The sequence below is a fragment of the Camarhynchus parvulus genome, chromosome 1A (genome assembly GCF_901933205.1).
Source record: "Camarhynchus parvulus chromosome 1A, STF_HiC, whole genome shotgun sequence".
NCBI lineage: Eukaryota > Metazoa > Chordata > Aves > Passeriformes > Thraupidae > Camarhynchus > Camarhynchus parvulus.
This window is the reverse complement of record NC_044586.1, coordinates 13,756,432-13,776,040: the sequence shown is the minus strand read 5'-3', so window position 1 is coordinate 13,776,040 and position 19,609 is coordinate 13,756,432. Positions and strand designations below refer to the sequence as shown.

Sequence of the window (19,609 nt, the reverse complement as noted above, 5' to 3'; positions counted from 1 at the left end):
AGCAAACACCTAATTCATTTGAGCCTTGATGCCAAAATCCAATATAAACTTCACCTCAGCCATGGAAACATCCGTTTTTATTTTTTGTGATGTTTATAGGTCATAGTGTTGTTCAGTGACAAAACATGTACTAAACCAAAGATTAAATATAACATGAGAATAAGTTTCACAGCCTAAGACACAAGAGGCTCACAGCCTATGGACTCATGGAGTCATGGGATAAAAAAAGGAGAGGGAAGAGTGGGGTGAACAGACACAGCTTATAGTTAGCTATGAAACATATGTGTGCTTTTCCAGCAGGAACACAGTTCCCATGGCTTCTGACGAGTTTGTAAACATTAAATATGTATGAATGAGAGAAACCAAAGCAAGCTTTCTAGATAAAAATACTCTTTTTGTAAGGAAAAGTTTTCTGCGAGTTTGTTCTGTTTGGTAAAATTTCTGAGCTGCTCTGGGGTCACTGTGAGACTTCAAATGCTCATTTAGGAATCAAGGGCTGTTCAATGTTTTAATTTGCTGAAAGGAGAAGAGATAATTTTCAATAACTTGTACGGTTTTCACATTAGAAGACATCATGTGGGATTCTGATCTATTCCAAAACAGAAATTGAATTCAGCAGCCTCTTCTGAAGGTTGACTTCTGTCCTTTGAAATACATTGTATTATTAAGATTAAACAGAGCAGGCAGAGGGCAAGATACTTGAGCAAAAAAAGGTGAAGTCACATAGGCACTCTCTCAAACACAAACATACATGGGTACAATTACAGCAATTAAGGAATGGGTGACAAAGTTTGGAGAAGAACAGTAACTGTTAAGAACTGGAGGCTGTTGAGACACCTCCTAGATAAGCACTGATATAAGTGACTTAACACAGCCCATAGGAACTGGTACATCTTTCCTACAAAAGCCCTCACAGACATCTTTCCTTCCACAACCAGGAGCAGAGGACAGCAGGCACTGTGACTGGAAAGGCCAAAGAAAATTGTAGAAGTGCAAGAAAACGTCTATGTTCAGCTGTGAAGCCACCAAGAAGAAACTCACAGATGTAAGTTAGGGGGATCATTTCATAGAACTACTTGCTTGAAGTAAAGGCTATCAATGGATATTCAAAGATCTTAAATTATATGAAAGAAGCCTGGGAGAAAAACTGATGTCATGGTCCATTACCACTTAAGAGAAAAATAATTATAAAAGCACATATATGTGCATCTGTTAAAATAAAACATGCATTACCTTTCAATGTTTCCAATAAGTTTTTGGCCACAAACCAACAGATGGCTTCAAAGAAAGGAAATTTGAAAAGATCTGGGGTTTTTAGCCTCTTCTCCATTTCATAACACCTGAATAAATGCAAATATTAAAACCATGAATGTTTTAATTATCAAATTATTCAACTATGTAATCATTCAAATTGACACAATGTCCAAAATAAAATGAAATAAAATAACCATGGCCATGATAAAGAAAAGAAGTCAAGTACCACATAGTTAAACCCCAACAAGACCACAGACAAGATTGAACTCTGGTCTCATTCAGGCTCTGACCTTATCAAGTTTGACTGCGGCACTTCTAAGAATAAAGTTGGACTTCATAAAACTAGGATACAAACCCAATGTGTGATCTTTTAACAGATGGAATTTTATCAGGATTCCACTGTAATAAATAAAAACAATATGTTTAGAAGACAGCTCTACATCTTGGACAAAAACTAAATACAGCTGCCCTTAGAGCAATGCTGACTTGAGGATGCTCATTTCAACTCAGTGTCGCACACCTGGGCTTGCTTAGTTTTATTTTACTCACTTATACTAATCTCCAAAGTAGATTTTTTTTTTCTTTTTTTTTTCCTCCTTTTAGTCACTTAAATTCTTGCACAGCCTTCATTTTGCTTTTGAAACAAACTTTGCAGAAGTAAAACAAGAGAACGTGCTTGATACATTCTAACTGAAAATGCCACTATAGTCAGTTAGAGAGCCTGTACCAATTTGATCCTGGTTAAGTGCATGAAGAAAAATCTCTATGAAAAGAATACCCTACTTACTGGGGAACAAGTACAGGAAGAGCTGAGACTAACCTGAGCTGCATGCCAATGTTGAGGTTGTGCAAAAAGTTTCCTCCAAAAGCCATACAATCCTGAGATGTGAGCACAGCGTGAATCCAGCCTGAAATGACATATTGTGAAATTTAATACATACGCATGAATTATTCTAAGACTGTTCTTAAATACACATATAAGTAAAAATGCTGCTCCTGAAAGAAAAAAGCAAACAGATTTGTATTCTGTGCTAGGAACAAGTAATTTTAACAACATGTAAACTACAATTTTTCAGAAATCTAATGGAACTGTAGTTTTCTGAAATAATTAAGCTTAAAACATTTATCACAGGGAGGGGGTGGTAAGGATGCAAAGCCAACTTGTCAAGTTTCATTCCAATCCACAAATATAAACAACTCAGGAATGGAAAAATATACTGAACAAAGGATCAAGTCATAAAAAGAAAATTGTATGTCTTTCAGTATTTACATGTTGCTTACAGTAACTGGGTTGTTTGCACAAAATAAAATCATTTAGCAATACTGAACTTTCTCAAATAGGAATTCAGAAGTGGTCCCATAAATTATTCTAAATACAGCCATTCTAAGTCAAGTGAAATTATGATCAGTTTAAAACCCAGTCTAGACACACTATAAAGTTTGTCACATAATTGAAATATTGTCCTTAAGAAATCCACTATTCAACACGGTAAAGCATGGCCAACATTACACTATCGATCTAGCTAATTGCTAGGGGATAACTTCAACTAAGCACACAAAAGAACACATTACATGAGTTGCCTGATTAAAAATAGTTATTTGTGAAATTTATACTGTGGAGCTCTAGTGTAAGTAAACTACAAGGAGACTTTCTCTGTCAAGATCTGATTTTGCATGCCTACAGATGGTCTTTGACACAAGATGAGTTCGCCAGACATTTGCAGACTGCTTCATGCTTCCACTGAGTGTAGGCAAGATGGACAGGAAGCTTCCCAATTTGAGGAAAGATCAGACCAAATCACAAACAACTACATATTACAAACTAGCATTCAATCTATGCCCTAATTCAGCTAATAATGAGCAGTTTCACAGCATACCCGCATCAACATAAGATTTTAATTATTTTCATTCCTGCTTGCTATTTTTATGCTGCACTTTTGATCCAGGTATATATAATGAGGAATGCAAATTTGGTGTAGACCACACAGAATATCTTGAATTATATTTAAATAACTTTAAAGAGCCTCCCAGTAGATCTTATTCACCTACATGCAAAATTAATTTTAGATCAGAAGACTACTCTGAACATATTTCCAAGATTATAAAATAATTATGACATCCACTAGCACCAGTGCAAGCAGAAACAGCAAGTGGTTTTCACCAGAGATCAGGGGATTTTTTTTGTCAAAGTCTCTCCTCGGTCTTACAGAATTTCACATTTTTTTAAACACCTATCTTGAAACCTAGTTTAATTTATGGGTTCTTCTGCTGCACTCCATCATATGTATATGAATAAGTATGTGTGTATACACATACATGCACATGTGTGTTTGGAAGTACCTTTTTATGTGTAGACACATTGAAATACATGTACACATGAGAAATTATCATCTGATGATACTTTTCTTCATGGCCATATTACAGTGATAGCTCAGATTCAGCTGATTACTTAGAAAGCAGTAACTATTTTCTGTGAGTCACAATAAAGTTCTTCATTCTGTAATTCTGCTTTCTCTGTTCATAGATCTATGAACTTACATGCATGGACAATTAATGCTATTTCTTGCTGGAAATACATTTTTTAAAGCTCTGGCTGTTCAGGAATGTCAAGAGCACACAGAGGGCCTCATCAGGTACTATGGCACTTATTCTGTACAAGCTGTGAACTAGAACAGTAAACACTGAACCTCACAGGTACAGAATTGAGCTATGAGAAAAATGAAGTAGTCTAGAAAGTACAGGATGGAATAATGTACTGATCATAATCTTCAAGGTTTCTTCCAGAACTAGAATTGTAAATCATTTTCTTGCTCCTTGTATTTAAAGCTTTTTTTCTGCTCAAAAAAGAGAAGACAGCACCCAGTACAAATTTTCAACAATTAAATACTAAAAAGTATTTATATGGATAGACTGGATAAGCAAAAATACCAAAACCTGGCAGTCACTTTATTGGCAAAATATTGTTTGATTTATTAAAGAGTTGTAAGCTTATGGTATTTGGGAGTTTGTGTAGGGAGAGGTGTTTTGTTTGAAGCATTTGTCTGTTTTTTATTCTTTTATTAAAGAATTGTTTTGAACTGTTTTGACATTTCTCACAACAAAAGCAAACCAAAAAACCCACCCAACTTTTATTCTTCATACTCTAGCCTACAGCATAAGTTTATGTGATGTTTTTGTAATAATTAGGCTTAGTAGGCCTTGCAATACTGAAATGTGTAAAAATAAAACTGTATTATAAAATTAGGGTAAGAATTCAGTCTGAATACTTAACAAATAGTGAACAATCTGTGCTTTATTAATTGGAACTACTTCCCTGATAATCAAAATCAACTTTAATTTGTTGTCTTCTAATGGAGTAACAAATACCCTTTCATTCCCTGATAATTGTTATGACTGTCAGGCAATCTTAAAAGCTGAATTACTTGCTTTGAAAATCTAAAGTTCTAATTGTTTTATTATTCTCTCTTATCCATAATTTTAGAGGATACCAAATGCTGATAATGCAATTATTTTACAATATTCGTAATTCCTGGTGATTAAACTTGCTAAGTCCTAATACCAAGAGTAAAGTCTTACCTGTTGGGACAAATAAAGTGTGTCCTTGCTTCACAACACACTTGTAACACTTGTCAACCTTGTCCCCAAAATACACTTCACTCTGGGTGACAGATGAACTCCAGGACTCATAGAGAGCCAAATTTTCATCAGTGGGCTTGATCAAGTAGAATATCTTCTCACCCTATTGAACAAATATACCAAACAAATAAATTAATGTTTTTCTAGAGGTACACTACAACCTACTGAAGTAGGTTGTACACTACAACTCCTACTGAAGTAACAGATTGACCTAAATGTAAAGTATTCCATCTTCCCACTATGGCATGTTCAGGCAGTGTCACAAATGCGATCCACCAAGAGCTTAGATACAGCATATTAAACAGGTGGTGTCTTGTGATTTAAAGGGAGCAAACAAACACACCAGAACTTTTCATGGAATACAAAAATATCCAGTTTTTATAAACAATTCATGGATATGCCCACACCTACCAAGGGAGAAAATGAATGGATGAAACCACCTTGCCTCTTCCATGATGTACACATGGTCAGATTTGTGAGAATAAAAAATTGAGTATGCCAATGATTTTCATTCAATTATTTTTTTCCTGCTAAAACCTCACTATGTCACTCACAGGTCTACCAATTACAGTCTACAAGTCACCAAAAGCATACTAAGTAAAAGCATAAAAATGCAACACCAGAGATCAGTAATTCACTTTCAGCCTCCTCCCTTAGCATTGCAAGCCCAGGATTTCATGCAGGTGATAATGCCACAGACAGAAGGCTGCACACTGAATAACTTTTGTTTCATATAGTCATAGACATCCAGGGGGTGGCTGGGTGCTGGAACAGGCTCCCCAGCTAAGTGGACACTGCACCAAGCCTGACAGAGCTAAAGAAGTGCTTGGACAATGCTCTCAGGCACATGCTGTGACTCTTGGGCTGTCCTGAGCAGGACCAGGAGTTGGACTTGATGATCCTCATGGGTTCCTTCCAACACAGCATATTCTGTGATTCGGTAAATCAAGCAGCATTCATACCCAGAGAACGTGGTACCAAACTGATGTTCCTCCAAAATCAATATGAAAATCTGTATAGCTGTCCTGGACACCCATTAAGCAATACTTCTGAACAAAAGGCTTAGGGAAGACAGAATCATCTGGCCAATAATTTTCCACCCACGAAAGCTTTCTGGCAATGTCTGGTACTTCCACTAATTCAGACATCCTTTTAAAAAACAAACAAACAAAAAAGATCTGTTAATATACGCAGGAGTAAGCACACCTCTTTTTAAATGACAGCTTCCTACAAAGACATTACTTATGAACTAATAAATATGTTTTATACCCATATTACATGACAATGGCAGTCTACATAAAATACACCTCCTCCTGTCTTTCCCACTACAGGCATTATATTCCTACACATACTGTTCAGCTTCGTGAAAACCACTTCCTACATTCAAGGAACTGAAGTCAATACTCACTTTGTGTCCGAGAATTCCAGGCTGATCACATTCAATACTTTGGGTCGGTCAGGATTTGTGAAGTATTTAATGTAATTATGGAGCTTCATTTTACTGTCGGCTTGTCTTGCTACATCTATGACATCTATCACTTTGTCACCACCTGTAAAAAACAGGATGACCTTCTTAAGGCTATCACAGATAAAAGACATTTCAGGAATTTAAGAGAAAATTAGCTTTTTTCCAGTCTTTATCAAAACAATTCTGCAGAAAAACTCTACTACTATCATTATTCTCTCGGAAGAGAGACAGATCAGTATAAACCAACTTTTTATTAGGTTTAACTTTAATTACTATAATCAGCCAAGGACAGAACTGAAAACACTCTAAAAATAAATCCTCTTTCCTGTGGTTAACCAAAAAGAAAGAGTAGTATAGAATGGCTGCATCTGTTTTAAAAAAAATGGGTTTATGGCTGCAATTGCAAAGAGTAGCATGGAGAAAGTTATCAGGCGTCATGGTTTGATGCTGGCACAATGCCAGTGCCCCCATGAAAATATATGCTCCCTGGTGTCTGCTGTGAGATATGACCAGGAACAAGCAAAGCAGGCCCCCACTTAGAAATAAAGAAAAGAAAACTTTATTAACTAAACTACAACTCTAAGTAGCAAGAAACACACAGGGAAAATGAAAACTTTTCAAAAACATTTCCTCCTCCCCCCACCAAATTTCCAATACATCTATCCCCCAAAATCACCAACTCTCAGTCCATCACCACCCTTTAGGTAATCAATTCTCAGTTCATCAAGAGGAGAGGAGTCCCTCTTGTACCATAGGCTTCCCCAGGAAACACTGTTGAAACCTCGTGTGTTTCCATGTCACTCGTGGCACCGCCCAGAGAACATTTGCCATCGTGACCTCTTCCTTCCATGTCCAGTGCTCTCACCACAGCACATGGACCAGAGCTGCTTCTAGGGTTGTCCTTTTAAGGATGCTTTGTCCCGTACCAAAAAGAGCACAGTCTCACCTTCGGGACACCTGTTCCCTCCCAAATTTCACCCCCTGGGGCCGAGGGGTACCAACACTGAACCCTCTTGGCTCTGAGCCATTGCCTCCCTCTGGATGCAGTCTCTGTGTCACAAGGAACATGGTTCTGTCCATGGCTATAACAAGAAGAGTCCAGCTAAGGCCACTCCATCATCTCTTCAAACCTAAGATTCTTCTGTACTCTCCCGACATCTTTCACTTGCCCAGACCTTCACCCTTGCACATTTCTTTCTTCCACTTTATCTCTCTTCTAGGAAAGGTTAATGTTCTGCAAAGTTTTCATTGTCCAAAAAAGGGTTAAAAGCTCGGGCTTTGCCTTCTCAGGAACTCCCACAGCGGCTGGACACCTTCTCGCTGCCCCCCCACTTCTTCTCCTTCTCAGCTGTGCTGCCGGCACATGTTATCAAGTTCCAAGGTAGCACAGTCCAGGCACAGGCTGTACTCTCTCTCTCTCTCTCCTGGGGAGGCTGCCCGATGCCTCCTCCTGGTGCTTCTCCCACCCTTCCATCCTTGGGGCCTCTTCACCTCCCATCTCTGTCCAAGCCCCAGCCTACCTCACCCGGCTGCATGGCTGCCCCTCGCCCGCCCAGCAGCAGCAGCTGGACAGGGGGACAGATCCGAACTCTTTCCCCACCGAAACCCACGAGAACTTCTTACAGGAGCGCTCTGCTTTTTAACCCCTGTGTTCTCAGAGGCCACATTATCCAATGTCCCCAGTGGCCACACCAGGTGCCAATATTAACACCTACTGGTGACCACAGCATATCCCAGAAAACTTACTTCCTCTCAAACCACGACATCAGGGCAGATCTCTTCCTCACTTTTCCTATCAAGCATCACCAAACCCCCACCTTCCTTACGTATATGCACAACTTGCAAGCATGCAGTACTTTCACTGAATAATTATCATGGGTGTGCTTCATTTCTGATGACAACAGAGAGGAGGTCACACACCATGTGTTCTGAAGTGATACCTTTAGAGAACTAGACAAGCCAAGAGAAAGGACTAACACCACCACTATAACAGCAATTGGTTTATGTCCTTTTAGTTACACAATGGCCAAATTTGACACAATTTTGGAATGCTGGAAACATGCCTAGATGTACATTATAAACATATTCACTTTACAACTGTGCGTTTGTATCATCTTGATAAATTCCAGCTGAAATAGTATTTAGTCAGTTTTCTTATTTTTAATTTCAGTAATAGGAAGGTAAATCTGTGGCATTCCAATTTTTTCTCTGAGCTGGAAATCTTGACAGGTCAGGATGAGACAGCCAACTTTCTATCTGATTCCAAAGAGGCAGTAATCCAGAAAAAAAGATTCAGAAATATCACTATGATAATTACTCTTTAAGGCAGAACAGACATTTCTATTCATCATCACAATGGTGACAACACTGCCTATTCTGGTGCCTTTGTAAAATATTGATGGACAGAAAACCTACTTTCAGCACACATCATTAGATCAGGTGATGATGAGAACATACTCAGACTCTCAGCTGTACCATGTGTTACAGGAAATGTCCTGCTGCACTTGCCTCAGCCTCTGTCTGTACTGCACACTTACATCAGGCTGGCACAATTACACACTGGTAAGAGATCTGATAAGAAGTGGTCCTTGGGAAGCCTCTCCTGACAAAGGAGGCCAAGGTAGGAAAATTTCAGGAAGATTTCATTCAGAAAGGCCAATATACTGAGTCCAAAACATGAGGTTTTGTCATAGCCTAACCAATGATTAAATTTATTAATTTTAAGAGTGATTCATTCAATTCCCATTATCCTTGGACTACATGTAGCAGAAAAAAAACCTTCAGCATTCCACATATAGCTTGCCCTGAAATTAACAGGTTTGAAAGTTGAGACATAAGGCTGTAGTCCTATCACACATCTACCAAACAGACAGACACACAAGAAAAAAAAGGGGGGGGGAGAAAAAACCACTCCAAACGATAGCGTTGATTTTACTCTCTCCTAGTCTTGAATTTAGAATAAATATTTAGCACTCTGGAAGCTCTTATAATAATTTAGTATTTAATCATTTAGTATTAGCAAGTATTTATTTTATTTTACAGACAGGATCATTTTAAGTAAGTACTCCAGAGTGACTCTTACCCACATAGCGTTCCACATCTAAAACAGAGAAAGTTGGCGGAGGAAGTCTGAGTCCCAGACCATCTAATTTAGGAACCATAATGGGAACATCAAACCCATGTTTCTCCAGGTATCTTTGTGTTAACTGGCTTCCATGCATTTTCAAAATTACTTCATCAGCACTGGTGGAAAAAAAGGATGGAGTATTAGCAGAAAAGCATCCTCCAAGCACTACTGAAATTAAAAAAGTCTCAGTTTGGAGGAAGACAGACGGGAATGGCTACATCTGAATCAAAAAGAAACACACAGTATTGTTTTACTAAGCATTTAACTAAAAGACCAAGGAAACAACCTCAACAAGCAAAGGAATTTTTACTGTAATGCATCATCTGGAAACTTGTAGTCTTTCTGTATGACCAAAGAGAGTAACTTAAAAGGATGGGGAAAAGGAATTCTCAGAGAAGGCGTTAAAGTACATTTTGCTAACAACAACCACCAACTGCTCTAAAGAATTGTAAGTCATTATGTTTCAGTGAGATAGCCAACCAAACTCAGGATTAAAGTATAATCATGTTTCTCCACTTTCTTCTAAAGCATGCAAGAATAGGTAGACTCTACCAGTTCATGTGTATGTTCTATGAAACTGAGAACTACGCCTGAACTAAAGGAATATACAGGCAATATTCTGACACCAAGAGCACAAATACCCAACAAACAAAACCAAAAACAAACAAACAAAAAAAAACCCACCCCAAAACTCAAAATCTCTCAGACCACCCTGCAGCAGTCACAACAGACAACCCATCCCAGTGCAAAACTTGAACAGCTACTGCATGAAAAGGCAAATGTATCCATCTGAAACCGGGATGCACTGGGAAGAATTCTGAAGAGGGAGGATGTCATCCTCAAGCTTCACAATGTCAAGTAGAGAAATGTTAGTCACTTTCTCTAACACACACTCAGATGACATTTCACTGTTTTCCCACCAGAGTACGTAAGAAAGGTTCTGTACCTTGGGAAAGAGCGAGCCCGCAGCTGCTTAACAAAGGTCCGTGTTCCAGCCTGCACTGGTTTGGAGCCATCATCTGGCTCTGTGTAGTCATGTCTGTGCCAGTTTCTCCTCTTCTTCACTACAAGTTTCAGAAGGATTAAACATGGAATTAGTTAAATCAGATGGCTCAGATTAGCAGTCATCCCATCAGTGAGACAGACATGTCTCAATCACATTAAAAAAATAAGGTTTGTTAATCACAGTAATCAGGTGACATTCTACCTATTTCCAAAAAATGACACCTGCAAGACACTGTAACTCTCTGTACTTTTATAGCTCCTTCTATGTGAGAATCTCAGTGCACACTATACACAAATTAAGAGTCCGTATCCAGTCCAACACAAGTAAACAGCTGGAGCCTAAAAGCTGTACAAATCCAAAAAGACAGCTACGAAATCAACAATCAAACTTTAATTTCTTAAAGCTCAGACTTTTTTTTAATAAACAAAACAATCACACCTCTTGAATAGCCAGAGACATCATTTTACATACTCACACAAGTTACAAGATTTAATCCCACTGTGCTATTACATCCCATAAGTACACCCATATCCAGTCTGATAATATTACTGCTATTCACTACCATTTCTACTGCTTATGTTACAGTTAAAGTTTGGTGTGCAAACTGCTTTGGGCAGGTGTGACCTTTACAATACATGTAACAAAAGCACTGCACTCCAAAACATACAACTTCTTAACGGTTTGAAGCCTTAATGCACTGCTACAGCATAGTAATAAAGAACAAAGGATAAAATAAAGTTCTATTACAATATTGGGAATCTGGAACTGATAGTTCAATAGTAGCAAAATTACATTTCTAACTGCTCCTTATACTTTAAGGGCCAAGGAAATTTAAACACTAGACATTCTCATAAAAACTTGCTGTGATGATCTCCCTATGACAAATGACAGATATACAAATGAAAAAAAAGTATTGTAAAAAACATGTATGTACTTTTACAGAATCACAAAATGGTTTGGGGTGGAAGGGACATTAAAGATCATCTAGTTACAACATTGGGGCATGAACAGGGACACTTTGCACTATCCCAGACTGCTCAAGGCTCCATCCAACCTGGTCTTGAACACTTCCAAGATGAGACATCCACCACTTCTCTGAGCAACTCAGGCCAGTGTTTCACCAATCTCATAGTAAAGAATATCTCCTTTAATCTAAATCTACTCTCTTTCAGCTTAAAGCCATCACCCATTGTCCTGTCACTAAAGACCTCAGTAAAAAGTCATCTTATTTCTTACAAGCCCCCTTTACATATTGGAAAGTTGTTCCATAAAACATAGTAAGCTGTATGTACCCTCCCCATTTGAATTTTTTGACCTTGAGTGAAGGAGAGGACAAAGTGACTTATGATATTGTGGTTAACTCAACTGCCTCTCTTCCAATTTTCATAATTTCATAACAAATCATTTAATAATGGTTATTTCATTGATTTGGCTTCCTCAACCACTCATTTTTCATCTCCATTTCTAAAGAGCACAAGCTTACAGCCTTGAACAGAAGCCCTTGGTTCTATCATCTGTTTTTTAGTAAACTGCTCTTTGGAGCATTTCCCCCCTGTACAAATAAACCTCTATTTCTCATCCTCAAACTCTCAACAGGCTGAGAAGCCCTATTAAATCATCAAGAGGTGCCTCTGCAAAAGGGACCACCATCTCACCATTTGGGAAACAACCTCCAAGAGTGCTGAACTTCCTACCTTTATCACTTACTGTACTAAGGAACACAAAAAGGGTCCCATAATTTAAGGCTGCATTTCAGTTTTTCCTACAAAAGCCAAACTCTACTCCACAGCTATACAGCTGCTACTGGAAGACTGCCCCAAGAAGATTTACTGACACCAGATCTATAATTTAACCACTAATATTAAACAGAAATTTAGTTGCATATGCTCCGGAAATTCAGAAGAGGAAAAAGCCAAGGTTATTTGTCAACACAAAGAGTGTTTTACCGTTGTCTGCCAAACAGCCTGAAATACAACATCCAGCAAAACCACTGCATTAATACAAATTTTAACTTCATGGCAGAGTTCATTCTTAAATTCACTAAGTCATGATGCACCCAAAATGTAAAAAGCACTAGCAACACTGAAAACAGCTCACTGTAATAGGAAGCTGAGGATGTATCAGGAAGGGGAAAATAGTTTCTAAAAAAGAAAAAAAAACTTGCTGCTTCTCCAGATAAAACATTTGGTTACACAGAAATAATGGACATATATAGCCATTACACATAAGAGGGAATAATTCCTATTGGTGTGCTGTTTCCCACAGACATGACAACATAAACCCTTTAGATGAATTTTAAGAGAATAAACTGACATTTACAGATCTTTGCTAACCTGAAAACCAGTGCTGCTTAATGAGCCAACTATCCAAATACTGTAAAACTTCATAAATAATGAAGACAGGTTTATTAAGTTTTCAAAGCTATTTTCTCAGTCATAAATAATAATGCAAGAAATTAGTGGCTAATACTAATTTTCAACAGAGTAGTTTCCCATAAATTCACTGCTGTTACAACAGCTCATTAAAATTGTAAGACGATACAGCTGCTTAAGAGATTTTATAGCACAGACACACTTTTTAAAGTCTGTCTTTCCAACAATTACAAATCAGAAAATAAAATCATTCTTTTGCTTGTACTTGGCAAAGTACATCATCCTTTCATAAGAGGACACTGAAGAGGAAACATTAATGAAAACTTTCTCTGCTTACCTATCCCTTCATTCTAGAGTTTTTTAACCCCTTAAGACATTACAGAAACAACTGCAAAATAAAAACATTTAAACTGAATGGATCCTAATGTTCAAATTATGGAAGATGCCAGTGTTCACCCTTGGTGCTTATAAAAATTGAGGTAAAACCTGCTGTGATAACACTGAGAGCTGCACAAGACAGTTGCAGGGAGGTGAGAAAAAGAAGAGTGTGCTGGAAGTTTTCATTAAAATTAAGTGGTAAGATTACTTTTCCTTTTTTTTAAATTACATCCCTCCTACACTCAAAACAATGGGCCAATAACTCTACTTAGGCAAACACTCCTCCCTGCCTTCTCCCACTACTGGACTGCTTTCCACAGAGATCACCACCTGCTACACTTCAAATGGAGACCATCAAGAGGTGTACACATGTACCATGAGGCCTCCAGGTCCGGGAAGGGGTACTGGAGAGTCCCAGTGGCCAAAAAGGCAAGAGAAATGTTGGCACAGGAAGACTGCAAGATTTTAAGGAGCAGGCAGTAAATCACAGCACATCCTGCTAAGGCCTGGTCCAACATCCCATTCTCAGCTCAGACCAAGCACAGGCATGAATATCACAAACAAGAAGTTACTGGTTGGAGGGTAGTTACAGAACTGAGAAGGCAAAACCAGATAAAGAAAGTGATGTCCTGACAGCTACAGTCTTATTAGCACTTACTGAACGTTGGGCTTTCTCAAAGCTCTGGACACCACAAGCTGGTGACACAGCTGACTCACAGCATTTAGGCAAATAGAGCATTTTTAGACTTGAGAATCACTGAGAAAACTTTGAAACTAACAAAATGAATATGAATACTCTAAATCAAATAATCTAAAAAAAACCTCTCCACCATATATTACTATTTTTAAAAGAATTTTCTCTTTTTAAATTACTTAAGATTTTAGGATTCATTGTTTAGCATTTTCTACACATGGCTGCTTGCTAAAGGTCTTGTAAAATTGTTCTTTCAAATAATGAAGATGATTTTTTTCTTAAATACATGGAGAAATTGATTTGTTAATTTTGTCTTTCCATCTAACTATGCAGTAGCTTTCTTTTCATTACTGGAACTTTTACACAATTAATTTTGTAGGATACTGAAAGTAACCACCTATTTCTACTGTAAAGTATGTGTTTCTTGTATATTTTAAATAAATTTATTGCACTACCTCATTTGATTACATATTCTGTTAAAACCACAGGTATACTTGCCCTCTTCAACAGCGGAATTTTTGTCTCTTAAAGCTCTTTGGGAAAGTGATTTTAGAATATGATGCTGTAAATGAAAATGCTTTTTCTTTTACTTATATACATAATTTCATACGACTGAAGTACTCTGGAACATTTCTGCATTACCTGAAGTCATGAGACATTATCAGTCTCTTTAAAAACTGAAGGAAGTAGGGCCCAAACCACAAACTACCACACATTTGATTCTGACAGCTGAGAACAATTAATGAAATTCAATGTGAAGACATATTTAATTATATCACCTCTGTCTGGGTTGGTAACTGACATGTCTGAAGTTCCTACTAAATCTAGATGATCTACACACTTGAGGCAATATGAAATAACAAGGATAATTTTTACCACAGATTCTTGTCTTTTTGAAAAGACTTCCAAAACAAAAATCCCTCTTATCTCACTGTCTAATTGCTGCAGGTGAGACAGCACTTACATTACAGGAAAGGTTATTTACAGGCATCAGGATGAGGCAGACTAGTTCTCACTAATAAAGAAAAAAAGTTTCAAATTTGCTAGTTTATTATTTTGAAAAGTCTGATATTATCTCTTGTCTACTCCTCATCCTAGTCCCTGTATTCCACAGAAAAAAAACAAATAAAAGAGACAGAAGTTAAGGAAAAAAATAGCTGTTGTTTGTATTCTGATTTATAAGACAAACATGCAAATTTTGAACCAAAAATGACCACTGGAGTACTCAAAACTACAAGCACATGAACCAGCATTTATCTCACCTTTTAGCTGACAGACCATGAACTCATATATTATACAAGATACATATCATGCAACATGTCTTAATTATATCAGCTGTTGATGCTTAATCAATTTGTTCATCCTCCACAAAACTATCACTGAGGGTGGTTTTAAGCTTATTTTTAAATGTAAAGTAAATTCAGATTTCAAAATATTATTTAAGTCAGCATTAACTATAAAACATTACATGGTGTCTTCAAGGGGAAAACCAAACAAAACCAAAAAACAACCAAAAAATCTCCATATAAACAAAAACAAATGAACAAAAAAAAAAGCCAAAACAAAACCACAACAAACAATAAAACCCACAAATAAACCCGCATTAGAAAACACAGATGACCATGGCTCAGTGCTTGGAGGGTGATAACACATTGCTTATAAATACTTTTCAGGTCTGAACACAGAAATTTAATTCATGGTTGGAAAAGTGAATTGTTTTTCTTTTTTTTTTCTAATATTTTTTACAACCCTGTTTCCATTTGAGAAGGGGAGACAGGGAGGAAAATCTAGAAGAGTTGGATAAAGCAGTATCCTTTCAGTAGTTAGCAAAAGAAAATCTGTTCCATTTTTCCACTGCAGATCTCTACAGCAAATTTATCTACTGGAAGTAGAACCCAAGAGATGTCTCTTGTTACTCTGTTTCAGACTCTTCTGGCAACTCATTTTGACCCTCGTGGAACCTTGTTTATAAATCAGAAACCTAGGATTTGGAACTGTGTAACTTTTAAGGACATAAATGGGGGAAAACAATAAAATCAAAAACAAACAACAAAAAAGCACAAACAAACACCATTCACAGGATGTTCATATTCTGCTGTCACTGTTAAAAAGTTGTGTTTGACTATTGTAGCATATAACCTACAACCATGAAGAAAGGAAAGACACCTAACTTGTACATTTTTTTCAAAGTTGCCTTCCTAGGTACTTATCAGAACTTGGATAAGTAAAATACAGGACCTTTGAAACCATCTTTTGTATTTTTTTTTTAATTATGATTCCCTGATTTTCATTTTCTCACTTTCTGCCAAGTCCAGATTGCTTTCTACTTACCCTGTGCACTTTGATTTCTCCAATCTATAGTTTTGCCTTATATTATATTCTATCTGCATCTCCACATCAGGGAACATTTCAAGATGGTTTGTTTGTTTTGCAGGTTTTTAATCAGCTCAGAGTTAGTCATGTAGAACCAGTGCCTTCTAAATAATCAAACTCATCTTGAATATTCTTCTGAACAGTCTTTTGCAGTTGTATATGGGAAGAAAACAATCTGAAGGTGTAAGATGAAATTTGAATAACCCATACTTACTTAGAGAAGGTCCATGGAGAATTGCACAGTTGGGACAATGGTATAGATCAATATCAACAGCATGGTGCTCCTCTACCCCAACGCAGCTGGAATAATATTTTTTACATGTTAATGAGAATGCACACAGGGTTTACTTTTCAAGCTAAAAAATAATTAAATCTTAGTTTTTTATTAAAATGTGCTTACTCTACAAAATTATAATGAGATACCAGATTATCTCCACTACTGGGCTGCCACATAAATTTGGAGTAATAATTTATCACTGAACACAGAATGCCATTTAAAAAATCATAAATAGGAAACAAAAATCAAATTCCTTTAGAAATGAGCAAATCCACAATACATACACCATTACCACCAAAAACCTTGATCCCAATTACAGGAAACAGTTTTTACAAAATCATTCAAGCAATTTTCTTCACAGAAGCTATGAGTTAAAAAAAAAAACAACTGAGGTTTATGTGCTGTTAAATTATAGAAGATATAATGGATCTTTTCCTTGCCTTTCTTTTTCTTTCTGCAAAAATCATGTAACTGACTCCTACCTCCTAAGACAAATTAACGAAGAATACTTTCACATTATTCTTGAAATCTTTACAATAGAACTGGATTCATAAACTACACGAGTGACCACATAAATAACTTAGAAGAACTGGTTTTGGTTTAAAATAGCAACAAGTATTTTAAAGAGTGCTTGAGAGATGTAATGTTTTCTCAGTGCGTATTTTTTCCAGATAAAACAGTCAAGATGTGATTAAAAGCAAAATTCTTACAAGTCATGACAAAGCATCTACTCTGCTGATACCTAAACAACACAACGTTACAGTCAATTAACTACATTTTGTTAGAAGTTGAAACACTAGAGGTTAATTGGAGGGCATGTGCTTTTGCACAAAGTTCTTAAGAAAAAAAAACAAGTAATCCCTGCTTGCTGGTCTGAATCCTGGCAGAGTTCTTCATTCTCTGAAAAGTTCACTGACACTTACAAAACTGCTGACTTTACAGTTAATACAAAAAACCAGAGCACAACCCTGAACATTTACGCCAAAATGAGGTATGTACACTCAATGCACTCTAGTAACACAAGAACTGGAACAGTGCCCCAGTCACGTAACCCATTCCATACCAACTGTAATGAGTGCTTATACACTGAAGCTCTGAAATGATCCAGCTACACAAAGTCTTTTCCTCAGCAGCCTTGTGCCAAAATGCTGACACGCTCCAGCAAGTGTCAGTACATGCTGCCAAAACAATACAAGAAACAGTCTAGCACTGAAAGCACAATGAGCAAATCCAATCTGAAACTCAAAGGCATCTCCCATGTAACCATCAATGGGAAGTGCATTCTGAGTTCCCCCTAAACATTCAGCTACTTCCCCATTCCCTACATACCACATGAAATCCAGAAATTATTTTGCTTTTTTTATATGCATACTATTTTAAAATCTAAATACAAAATTCAGCTGCCATAGTTCATTGCAACTCTTGCAATATTTAGCATCTGCTTTAAGACCACAGCTACAAGAATCATTGTTACATGAAAATTCAGCTGACATATAAACAAAAAGGAAGGCAGAAGCAGTCTTTAAAAATGCATGTCCCATTTCCTTCTGCTTGTGCTCTCTCTCTTTTTATAGAATAGATGAATGACTCATAATCCTATGCATTATAAGAAAATTGTTTTAAAATGTACATTCTAAAAGCCCCAAATCAGAAGGCTGTTTTTATACATCTTTAGGAATCTCATTATTTTAGGTGAATTTCTAATTTTTGAACAGCTAAAGATATTTATGTTGAACTGTATCTTGATCAAGTTTGCACTTCATTTATTCCCTTCCCTTTTTCTTGGTGTTTATCTGATACATTCATCATCATTCCAATCAGATTATCTTGCTAACAGTAAGAAATTTGCATAAAAATATCATAAAAATAGCTTTGACAACTATTTGTCCTATTCTGTTTAAGAATCTTAATTCTATTGTCTCTTATCAAATGTTATAGATAACAGAATTTCTGCTTTATTTTCAGGCTTAGTACTAATGATTAACTCCATAACCTTTCATGAAGGTACATGGGATTTTGTGCACAGAGACAGGAATGGTATTATAATGTCTGGAATAACCATTCAATAAGGGAAGCAAACATCTTCAGTCTATTTATCCCATAAACTCAGCACTGGAAACACAAAACACTAAGTGGAGATCATGGAAGCGAATCCAGCAGCAGATGCCTGACTGAAGCAAAGGGCAAGCGAGGTGCCAGCACCTGCAGGAACAAGCACTGCCAAGGATGCCACAGAGCACATCAATCACACACAGCACCATTACAAGTCACTTCCCCGTGTCCCTTTCTCCAACATACACAGATGAATTTGACATTAATCACTCTGGCTACTAGCAAGCAATCAATTACGGTGGCAAATGCAACTTCAGAGCTCACACATCAAAACAAGGTCACCAAGAGGTAGCAGAGAGCCTGGAAAACATTAACATACTCAAACACTGCAACTCCCAATCTACTGATGTTTTCTTGTATGAAATATTATTACCCTTCACCTTGCAATCAACCCAATCCATTTGGGTTGAAATGTCTTGAGTATATATTACCTAGCTTCTGAATTGCTCATCTCCTACAGGGAGGTCACAGACTAATCCTCAGGAATAGTGGAAAGCTTACCGTGTTAAACAATAAAATACAATAAATTAATAATAAAAAAAAACCAGCCATACAAGATTACTCAAAAATACACCTTTTATTCTGTTCATGAAGGTGAAAAGGTTAACCAGGCCCAATTTCACTTGCAATGCTCTAGAAGGAATAGCAAGGTAGAAAAAAGTTAGTTAAAAATACATTCCATTACATCAGACTCAGAGTGGTCAGACACTCCAAACTTCCCATGGTATCTAGCATCAAGGGATGGTCAACAAGAGGTAGTAGAAGATTTGGGAAGTGGAAAGTTTTTTCACACACTAGAACACACCCACCCCTGGCATCTGAAGAAATCCTCTGCTATTGTAAGTTTGATGAACCCATTCTCCCAACTTAAGTCTCTCTAGAAGGTGCCTGTGCATGCTTTTGATTTAGCCT

At 37.1% G+C, this 19,609-nt stretch overlaps 1 protein-coding gene across 2 annotated transcripts in view; it reads right to left on the bottom strand.

Annotated features, from left to right (window-relative positions):
* KDM7A (lysine demethylase 7A) overlaps nt 1-19,609 on the bottom strand; it is a 63,503-nt gene that overhangs the window by 21,581 nt on the left and 22,313 nt on the right. For both annotated transcript variants that reach the window (XM_030959441.1, XM_030959442.1), the window contains exons 2-9: nt 16,523-16,608; nt 10,432-10,549; nt 9,441-9,601; nt 6,299-6,440; nt 5,853-6,039; nt 4,831-4,993; nt 2,075-2,162; nt 1,234-1,340 (exon numbers count right to left, since the gene is read on the bottom strand). In XM_030959441.1, the coding sequence (XP_030815301.1) occupies nt 1,234-1,340; nt 2,075-2,162; nt 4,831-4,993; nt 5,853-6,039; nt 6,299-6,440; nt 9,441-9,601; nt 10,432-10,549; nt 16,523-16,608 (1,052 nt within the window). The remainder of the gene's footprint in view (nt 1-1,233; nt 1,341-2,074; nt 2,163-4,830; nt 4,994-5,852; nt 6,040-6,298; nt 6,441-9,440; nt 9,602-10,431; nt 10,550-16,522; nt 16,609-19,609) is intronic.